The sequence below is a fragment of the Aristolochia californica genome, unplaced genomic scaffold (genome assembly GCF_029961685.1).
Source record: "Aristolochia californica isolate CCGP_79_NKW_82.1479 unplaced genomic scaffold, dmAriCali1.0.hap1 SCAF_10, whole genome shotgun sequence".
Lineage (NCBI taxonomy): Eukaryota > Viridiplantae > Streptophyta > Magnoliopsida > Piperales > Aristolochiaceae > Aristolochia > Aristolochia californica.
In genome coordinates, this window is record NW_027181771.1 from 32,659,508 (window position 1) to 32,670,114 (window position 10,607).

Sequence of the window (10,607 nt, forward strand, 5' to 3'; positions counted from 1 at the left end):
AAGATCATGAGCAAATCCTGGCTTTTGTCTTGTTTTTGGATCTTCAAATTTCGAGATGACTTGTTAGAAGCACAATATTACTCATCGAGATAGATAAAGAAAAAAACTTTCTTGAGCAAGTGTTGATAAAGGCTTCATGTCATTATGAAACAGGAAAAATATAGGTTGGAGGAGATTTTTAAAGGTTAGTTTTGACTTGTGAAAAATGGTAGAGCCTTTTTTCTTTCCTTCACAAAAAGGCAACAGGAAGAGAACAATTTTTTCATAAGCAATTCAACAACAAAAAGGATTCTAAGATCCTCTTTGTCTTTCAAATTTTTTATTAGAACATTGAGGTTAAGCAAATAACTTTCCCACCTATATTTATCGACTAAGTTGTCATTATTTACAAGTATGACATTTAGCTGTGGCCATAGTAAAAGGTTTTTAGTCATTTACAAACTGCTAGTAGTGCTCTGCTTCTTCTTAGTTTGCTCTCAGCATATTTGTTTGCTATGACCTTCCCTAAAACATTAACAATTTTAATTTTCCAGATTCTATTTTCACCAACAAACACATTTAACATTAAAATAAGTATAACTAATATTGCACCTCTGACCTCTTAATGGGACATTCTTATCAAATGGTCCCACAAATCCTTGTCATTAGTGCTTCCTCATCTCACCAAACTTTTTTTGCTTTCTGATTGGCACCAACGCATCAAAAGACGAGAAACAAGAAGAAAGAAATTGTAAATAAGAATAAAAACAAATGAAAGAGATGACAACTATTTACTAGTTGTGAGAGTATGAAATGAAGTGTGCCTTTTCTTTTGCTTTATATAGACTATGCAGAAATTTAAAACAAAAAATTGTAAAACGTTTCCTTAAGTCTTTATTGAATGCCACTACGGATGATGCAAAGCTTCAATCACCAGCTCAAGATAAAAAAAATGGTGGCGGATGCAGACTCAGCCTCATGAACTAGTGAGGGTCTTGAGATCCTCTTCACCAAGAAAAGAAGGAAGAATCTCCACGGGCTGAATAGTGAGACCGGCTTCGTTACAAGCCTCTTCAAGAAGCTTTGCTTGTGAAGGTCCTTCAGGGCAGAATGCAACAACTGCTCCTCCACTTCCAGTAAACTTTGATGCAGCACCTACACTTCTAGCTACTTCCACCATCTTAATATTCAAGTCGCCAAGGGCATCATCTCCAAACATTTTTCTGCAAAGTCCAAACAGCAGGAGTAATTATCAACTGGTACTCGAAATGACTGGCCACCCCTGAGTCAAAGCAGGATACATAAGTATACTGCGATATTAAAACGTGAAAAAAAAAGTAAAGTCATAAAAACAATCCCTGTTCGTCACTAGAACCTTTTGATGTTAGAAATCAAACAAAATTGCCTAAGACATTTACAATCATCTTTTTGAAATAGAGCATGTAAAATATTTAATGTTATTCCTAATGTAAAACAGATAATCCCAGGGAGAAAAAGAAAAAGGAGCACATTTTCCAGTCAAAGCAACAAGTGACTTTGTAAAATTTCACCTGTTTGTTTTAGGTAAAGCATGAATTTTGTGGCTTCATCAAATCAAATGCTTTTGGTCATGAAATACGGTCCACAACACAGACAGTTGTAAAATTTTCAATTCATCAAATAGGAATTAGCAATAATGACTTCTAGGCATAATTCAAAGAACTAGAAGACCTCTCTAATGCAGTTGTCAAACAATATTAGAAAACTAGGCACCAAGTTGGTAAATGAACCCATACAATATTCCATGCAAATCCATTCATGATGCATGTGAAGTGGTTGAACTCTTCATAAAAGAGTTGTTTGTTACTGTGTATTGCCAAAAAATCATAGTTTCTAATAGAGATACAAAATTCTTGAGGAATTTTCAAAGTTGTTTGTGAAAGCAATTAGGGAGTGATTTGAAATTCATTACTCCAAATCATCCTCAAACGGACGGCCAAACAAATGTTCTAAACAACACACCTAGCAATATGTTGTAGTATCATGCTAAAAATTTGGGATTGTTTGTACTTTACTCTTATCTTTTAATAGCTTATACATCACATTTCAAAAAAAAATTGGGATTTAACTTTACCAACGTCAGAATTTAAACTCGAATGCAGTAAGAAAAGACTACAAAATTTTCTCAATTTCAAGTAGCCCAAGGTCAAGGAATGGACAAGGTCAGTAAGAAGCTCATATTGCGCCAAGAATGAGTTTAGCGTCCTCTGCGTCTCCGGCGACCACTAGTTGCTGATCCCTACTTCAGATGCCGAATTCGATAAAAATGGCAGAATTCCTAACACAATAGAAACCAATGATATTATGTGGACATATTCCCTTTCAATGTCAGTTATGCCATAAAACTGGCCTTGAACCAAGATCGTTTATATGAAAACCTTGTATAGAGCTCCATTACTACTCAAATACTTTCACCAAAAAAACAAAGGAGATGGATGACAAGAAATCTTTGTGAACCAAATACATGAATACTTGGCTTCTTTCTAGAAAACAGATACGGAAACTTATTTGCAAAGATCATGGAAAGAACAATGAACGTTGAGCTTGGCCCTGCTTCACTCCACAAAAAGTCTGGATGGAAATGGCTGGATAATTCCCGTGCATCACAAACTGGATGAAAATGGCTGGCTTAATCCCTAGTTAAAACTAACGTGAAAATCCTCAGCACTCGCCCACCCCTATTGGTAATCCCTGACCAAGGGAGGAACACAGCTATGCATCCACCCCCCTTTACTTCAAAATGCTCCTCATCTGTTGCAGGGGAACATCACCTACCACCCCTCAAATATCTTTGCTTGACATACCAAACAATCATAACCCCAAAGTAAGGACCTACCCAATTTATAGTCAAGCATTGGTAAGTGGTATCCAATCCCTAAACCCAACAGACTTGAAGCACTCACTTACCAACAAAAGCCTCATAAACATCAATCGCAAATTCATTAAAGAAAAGTCAGAGTTGCTAAAAAAATGTCTTTTGATCAAAGTGCAAGATGTTGACCCCGACAAAAAATGGGTTAAAGAGAAGATGCATAAGCACCTGCACCCAATGCTCCAGTTGTGCATGCACTACCTTAGACCAAAGGCCTGGTTAGTTTCCCTTCCCCCCCTATAGAAGAGAAAGATCAAATAATGAAGTTGGGCAAGAGGGTATTAGGCGAAACCTCTGCTCAACAAGACTTGGGTGACATTCTGAAACATACAGTAGCACATTTGTTTGGAGTCAATCTTCAAACAAATTGCTGGTCTCATTGGAGAAATAATTGTAGATCCAAATGCTTTCACGGACACTGCTTAAATCGTATCAGAGTGAAGGTTCAATCACAGTTTTTTTCTCTGGTATCTACGAAGTCCTGATTTAAGTGGAAGCCTTGGGGCTGGCATCTCCAGCACAAAGGGTGGGAGCTCATTGATTTCCCCCTCGTAATATGCAAAGCAGAGCTCCCAAAAGAGTGGAAATGGTTGATCATAACGCTCAATCATAAGAAGAAACAGAAGTACTCATTGTTGAAGCTGCAGTTGCCAAAGATGACAAAAACTACCAGCAAGAACTCACTATGGCTGATGAAGTCTTTGACCAGTAGACAAACTCTTCATCCACGTGAGCCTTGGAAATACCTGAGATATCGACAGCAATGAATTCAAACAAGCAGCCGAGTATGAAAATAGAGAGTCATATCCACTCTGGTAGCTCTTCCAAATTATCTTTTCTCTCTTTTGAAATGCCCAGCAAGTGTCGTTGCAAGGCAAGGTCTGTTTGAGAAAATTGTTCTGGTGGGCCTCTGAAGAAAAAATCAGATATCATCTACTTAGGTGTGAAAGAGTCTGTCAAAGCAAAAGAATGGGAGGCTTCGGAATTAGAGACCTGAAATCAGTTAACTCAGCTTTTCTAGCTATATGACTCTGGAGATTCTCAAATAAAAAAGCAGCCCATTGGAGAGGAATTATTGTTCAGAAATACAATATAAGTTCTCAAGTGTGGCTCCCTTTTTTTTTTTTTTTTTTGAAACTCCAACAAGTAGATCCTCAAGACTGTGGAGAGACATTTGTAAGTAAAAGAACACAATGCCTAGCAATATTTGTTATCATGTAAACGAATTCAGATATCCTCTAGTTTGGTGCAAAACAGTCTATCAAAGCAAAAGAATGGGAGGCTTAGGAATTACCTCAAATCAGTTAACTCAGTTTTTCTAGTTAAGTGGCTGTAAAGATTCTCAAATGAAAATGCAGCCCACGGGAGAAGAATAATTGTTGAGAAATACAATACAAGTTCTGATGTGTGGCTCCCAAATGACACCCCACTAAGTAGATCCTCAAGAATGTGGAGAGACATTTCTAAGCAAAAGAACACAATGCCAATATGATGTAAAAGATTAGCAACATCAAATTCTGGAAAGACCTTCGGGTAGGAGGATCTGTCCTCAGTTTCACCTTCCCTCCATTATTCAGGGTAGCCAGAGATAAGGAAATTTCAGTACGGCAATGGTGAAGGATTAGAGATTGGAACTTCAATTCAGAACACTTCTAATTGGATAGATAGAAGAGCTCACCAGTCTCTTAGCCCTCCTCCACCCTCCTTTCATTCTTGACCAAGGTATCAGCCCTTTTGGAGCCCTTGTCCCACTGGCACATTTTCACTAGCTAGCTTCTATTGGTCTCCAAATCAGTATTCTGATTGAAACTTTAGTTACTTATGGAAGATCAAAGTCCTTGCCAAAGTTGCACTTTTTATGGAAGGTGGTTCACTACAAAATTCTCACCTGTAATCAGTACGAAAAAAGAGGATGCCAAGCGATAGATAATATGTGCACTTTGTGGCAAACAAGAAGAAACAGCAGCTCATATTCTCATTCACTGTTCTTCCAGCAATGCAGTCTGGAGAGTAATCATCAAGAAACTCAGGCTGGAAGCTTGTCTCAAATAGCTACTTTTGCCACATTAAACAGTTCATAAAAAGTCCTTCCCCTATAGTGGGGAATATTCTTTGGGACCTTGCCTCTGTTGCAGTCCCTTTAGAGCTATGGCAGGGACACAACAAAAAGACCTTTGAATCAAAGTCCAGTACTTTGGGCAATGCAATAGACATAACACCCTGCAATGGATTAGCGTACTTGAAGTGCTACCTCATTTCCCAAGCTCAATCATCTGGTGGAATTGGAAGGAAATTCTCTCCTATAGTGAAGTTTCACCTCTGGTTTTGCCCCCTTGGTTTGCCCCTCCTAGGGGATGGCTCAAACTAAATTTTGATGGCAGTTCCCAAGTGATCTAGGGCCTGCTGGAATTGGTGGCACCGTCAGGGGTCATGATGAAAAGGTCCTCTCCTACATCGGGCCAGTAGGTTTTGGCAGTTCTATGGATGCTGAATTTCTAGCCTTATTGGAGGGTGTTCGTCTTTACTTCTAGAAATTCTCTTCTCCGGTAATTGTTGAAGGGTTCAGTTGTCACGCTGTCTTGGTTTATAAAGAAAAAAGACCCTCCTTAGAAACTACAAAATGTCCATGATGGAATATCTTATATAGGCTCAGACAAAATCATAGATTGGCAGCACACCTGCCGATCAGGTAACTCCTCAACCAACCAACTTACTAATCAGGTTGTCTCCCGATCAGGTAACTCCTTAACCAACCAGCAAGTCAATATATGCAAAATGTAAACAGTAAGCAGAAAAATAGAGGTGAAAGCTTCTTTATAAGTTGGTGATGAAGTTTGAATTTACCTTTATAAGAAATGGTACCCTGGCGATAAATATCACCAGTTCAAAAGAGAAAGATTGGGCCTTGGATGATACTTACAAAAATGATGATAATGCTTATAAGGTGGAGCTACTTGACGACTTACAGATTAAAGTTGTCTTTAACGGAAAAAAACTTTTTTTCCTTATTATGGAGAACAAGAGAATGAGAACTTGAAAATAAGTTGTTTTCATGAAAAGAGAATGATGTCGTACATGATAATGTGGAAGAGTTAACTCAAGAATGATAATGACGAGGTTACCTTAGGGTCACTCATGCTTATCAAAAAGGAAGCAAGAATGTTCTTGAAGAGAATGAGCATGAGCAGAGAGAGAAGTTCCCTAGGGTTTCCCTTCCCCTTAAAAGGAAAATCAAATAAGAAAACTCTGGCTTTCTATCAATCTTGTGACATATCAACAGCCCAAGATTGTGACAACAAATGCAGCAGTGAGAAAGCTTCCTTGGATGGTTCTATTGGCAGCAATGCTATTCCCCCTCAATTTCCCTTCTTTACTTAAAGGTTTCTATTGCAGTTTTTCCTCCCTTTCAACCAAATTTGGGGGTTGACGCACAGTGAGGGCAAGAGGCAACTCTAGCCCCATGAGTAACAAGTTGGGGCAGGGTTAGCTTTCCCATTTGACCAGCCCCAATGCCATCCTTCCTCATGGCAATTTGTAGTACCGTTGGTGATGTTTGGAAGTACCAAAGGGAACTAAAGACAGGATACCGCTTACAATCCATGATTATTGATGATGGAAGAAAAAAATGGTGGAGAAGAAGGTGACTTTTCATGGTGGAGGAAGTTGACAGCCATGCCAATATCACAGGAGTGGCTAATGCAATTTGAGGGTCGAAAGAAGATGGAACTTGTCAAGTCCATATCCCAACTCTACTGAAATTTAATGATACATTTTCAAATTTGGAGCTACAACTATTGTCACTAGTAAGAGATTTGGCAAGACCTGACATATTCCATATTGTCATGTGTAATTCATACCAAGATATCATTGCCACAAAGGCATACCTGTAAGCAAAGCTAAGCTTTACAAAGAAGAGCATTCAAAAAAACACATCACGACACAAAAGATTACCTTCGAATGTCGAAGTTTTGGTTCATAAGTGTGGCAAGTTTTGAATAATCTCTCTCTAGCAATATTGTTCGACCCTCCAAAGCAATCTTAGCCACTTCTTCTATTGATGATCTTATTAACTCATTACCTTCAAGCCATCTCTTGCGAACAGTATTGTGAACCTGCACTTTCAAGTAAATGATTAATATTCTTTTTGAAAAAGTCATATGATTAATAAATAACTGATGATATTGAACCCATGTTTCATATTTTTTGTTTGGTTATTACACACTAAGAAAACACCAACAAGTAGGAAAAAAGACTAAGAACATGAAGGTACTACGAAATACAACACATCTGCTAATGTAGATATTTCAAAAGACATAAATATATGAAATTCTAGCACTGCAAGAAACAATAAGAATCCCAAGGCGACTCCCTCAATTGAGTTCACAGCCAAGGGTAAATATTCATCATTTAGGAAGGTTTTTAGATAAATAGTTAGTTCAAGGTTTTGGCACTGGATTCTATATGTTGGGCTAGTATCGATACCTTAAATTCTAATTTTCAAAGTTACGAGGGTTCTTTATCTAAAAAGAAATAGTTTAAGAAGGATCCCATCATGATACCTTGTTCCAGTTTCAACCATCCTACCCTATTCTATGGAATTTTTAGGGGCAGATTTTTCCTAAAACTAAAAGAAGGACATATAGTAGATATAGCCATCAAGAATATTCAACAAAAAATATTTTGTCCAACATGCTGCCCTTTGTCAAAAATATACTCTTCCTTGCTAGTATTTAACCTAAATCACTAACTCAAGAATTTTAATCTTCCCAAAAAGCAACATGTCCCTCTTCACTTGTTTGTAAGTTTCTAACTTACAACTTCTTGATTCAAAACATATTGTACCCAATTTTTTTCTAAAACGTAAATTATACAATTCAAACCCCTTGTATTTTATTAATTTCAATGCAATTAGTAGCTTCTTATCAAAAGAAAAAGTTCGGTCGTCTTACCAAAATTTCTACCTCAAAATTTTATTTGATAATTATCATGTAAAGCAATACATCAAATGCCCTATCTATAACGATGTCATTGTGAGAGAAAAACCTTGCCAGAGTCACTAGGATTTTCAGCATGAATTAGATACAGTGGTGGAAGCAGACTAATATCCAGGGGCACATAAACCCCATGTCCCTTTGCGTCCATATGTTCCTTGTAAAAATCCTGCAAAATAAAGCCTTAATGTTGTTAAGAAAATACAATTGAAAGAATAACGTAAGCTCAATACTCCAAAGTCACATGGTACAAACCATATAAACGAGCCCTCCATAGACCTGCGCAACTCGATCTTGCAGACCAGCTATAATACCAAGTTCGTTTTCTGCACTAAGAATCAGGCTAGGGCGGTCTTCCACTTTAACTAGATGTCTAACTTTATAGAAATCAAGGAAGCAATTTAAAGCAGCACAAACAATAGCACTTGAACCTGAGAGCCCTGTCTGGAAGGTCATTATCAACATACTTTGGTCACATTCTATATAACAACAAAGGTATTGTGATAGAATATGTGCACTAAGAGATAGAGAATACTACAAGAACTTGTGACATCATTTCTTTACTTAAGTAGGGACAAACAAATTGTTGACTCAGATTGTAATTCCATGTAAAAAAAAATGGACGGAAATTGAATTCTTTAGACTTTGCAAATCTATTCTCTAAAATAGAGTAGCTTGACCACAAATGAAAACAAATTTAATTTTTTTCAAGTGGCATTGTTTTAATAGCATTAGCCCTAAAAAACGTGTAATACATGATCAAAAGACAAAATTGAATGTGACAGCAGATTACAAGACGCTGTGGTACAAGACTACAGACTATGCCCAAAGCAGAGGTAGCTCTCTAAAAAACATCACCACTAGTAATGGTTCAAAAGCTTTACCTGGCGAGGGATATTGGTTTCATAAGACAACGTGAAATTTCCATCATGCAGGTCAATCTTTTCATTAGAACAATACTTGTAGAAAACCTTACAAAATGCCATAAGCAAGCGAACCCCTCCATAAAAGCCTTCCTTTTCCAAGCGATCCACCTATGAAAAAATTAAAAACCAAACTGTCGGGAAACCACTTCACAGAGAATTTGAGATGAGAAAGATACGGTAATGCCCATCTGGCTAACAAAACAGTTTTAATTTCAGAAGTAAATAATCATCCCAATACAATAACTACCATGAGTAGCCAGAAGAGCTGCCCGAGTAAAGTAGTTTTAGGATCATGTAGACAAGTGCAATGTCTTTTGGTGAGGAAGGAAATATTAAAAAACAGACAAACATGAAAAAATAAATAAAAGAAAATTGGAAAGTTAGTAAACTTAAAAAAATTGGACAAGGCTAAGACAGTTCTGTCCAGGGAATCCACATCTGATAGGCCTAAATAAACTCACTACATACTATCGATTTTAAACAGAAATTTGCACAGCAACAATTCACATTCTGATAACACTTCCTAAATTCGCCAAACATTATTTACCCCATCCAAGATTTAAAAGTTTTTACTAAGACTGTCAATACAAATTGCAAATAAGGTCTCAGTGAAGTAACAGAAAAACAGTTCTGCTTCGTGCAAGTTCCAGGTCTTGATTAAAATTCTAATGCTACACTATTCTGACTCTGAATTTTCACAATAAACTAAATTCAAGTTATTAAGCGTTGTGTTTGCTCCGATTTAAGTTGCCACCAATACTTAAGATACTCCAAAGCTTGTCTTCCTTAAAAGCGATAACAATGACTTATACCATATTTATGAACAAGAAATCGAATTTAATTCCAGCAGTAAAACTAAGGCGTCTTGCACATGAATGTCGGATCAACTTCAAGATCAGGATGATGGTGGGAGAAACAGACCAGATGATGAAAGGTATCGAACCGGACGAAATCGTGGATAGGATGGGGTTGGATGACGAGTTCATCAGAAGGCTCTAGCCGAACGGTCGCCCAGAAATTGCCGATGCTCACCGAAATTGTACGACCAAAGTAGACGTCGCTAGGGTTGCCGAGCAGCCCGATCCTAGCATAGGCTTTGTGCTCGATGAAATCCGATGAAGCGTCACTCTCCATCTCCGGATTCGGCGTCTTCCTTCTTCACGGCGAACAGAGCCTCCTACCCGGAAACGTCTTTTGGTTCATGGAAATGAAATCAATGTAGTTCAGTCAAGATAAATCCGCACCGGGCGGGTCCAGGGCGAATTATAAAAATGGAACTATCAAAAAAGTAAAAATATTGCGAACCGGTTTCAATGGACGGGCGATGAAGATGAATTAAGTCCTGAGAACAGTAAAACCACGGCTAAACAATAATCCATAAGACGCCTTCAACAAATTTAATTGAAAATCCCACTTGATCTACAAGGATTCGGTTCTACTCATAGCCAAAAGCTTGGTACGTCTGATTGTCCACATGATAACATCTGGAGCAGCACCTCTAAAAGACCTTTCAGAAAAAGAAAAAAACAGTCCTTAAAACCACCAGAAACGCAGTAGATAGATGTCGGAAAGAAGATGTACTTTTGGAGAAAAATCGACAGCGAGCTTCAGAGTTGTTGTCCTTTTGCAGAAGAGACAATGACCGTGGGAAAGAGGATAGAGCCTGTCAGAAACAACCATTAACGAGTACGACTTCTACAGGAAAATGGTAATTGGGCATTAATTTGAAAATTTAGTGTAAATTTTTTTTTTTGTGTGTTAGGGTGCACAACGAAAATTTTATGGGAAAGTTATTAATAA

The 10,607-nt window shown here is 37.7% G+C and overlaps 1 protein-coding gene across 2 annotated transcripts; it reads right to left on the reverse strand.

The window, feature by feature from the left end:
• Positions 1 to 788: 788 nt before the first annotated feature.
• LOC137936814 (glucuronokinase 1-like) lies at positions 789 to 10,140 on the reverse strand. 2 transcript variants are annotated; one of them, XM_068781714.1, is made up of 7 exons: positions 10,113 to 10,140; positions 9,729 to 9,998; positions 8,766 to 8,915; positions 8,137 to 8,325; positions 7,934 to 8,050; positions 6,842 to 7,002; positions 789 to 1,202 (listed from the first exon to the last, which is right to left on the reverse strand). In XM_068781714.1, exons 2-7 carry the CDS (start codon positions 9,939 to 9,941, stop codon positions 956 to 958), a joined length of 1,077 nt encoding a protein of 358 aa, XP_068637815.1. In that variant the 5' UTR covers positions 9,942 to 9,998; positions 10,113 to 10,140; the 3' UTR covers positions 789 to 955. The 2 variants fall into 2 exon arrangements, with proteins under 2 accessions (XP_068637815.1, XP_068637824.1); XM_068781723.1 differs by lacking the exon at positions 10,113 to 10,140 and having other exon boundaries at positions 1,083 to 1,261; positions 9,729 to 10,033.
• Between the last annotated feature and the right edge of the window lie 467 nt (positions 10,141 to 10,607).

Bases quoted from the DNA above. Each gene is read 5' to 3' on its own strand.
- LOC137936814 (XM_068781714.1), bottom strand. From the start codon at position 9,941: ATGGAGAGTGACGCTTCATCGGATTTCATCGAGCACAAAGCCTATGCT. The intron at 8,916-9,728 runs GTCTGTTTCTCC...ATTTTTTCATAG, and splicing joins TCGATACCTTTCATCATCTG to GTGGATCGCTTGGAAAAGGA. The intron at 8,051-8,136 runs GTTTGTACCATG...TTTATTTTGCAG, and splicing joins ATGGAGGGCTCGTTTATATG to GATTTTTACAAGGAACATAT.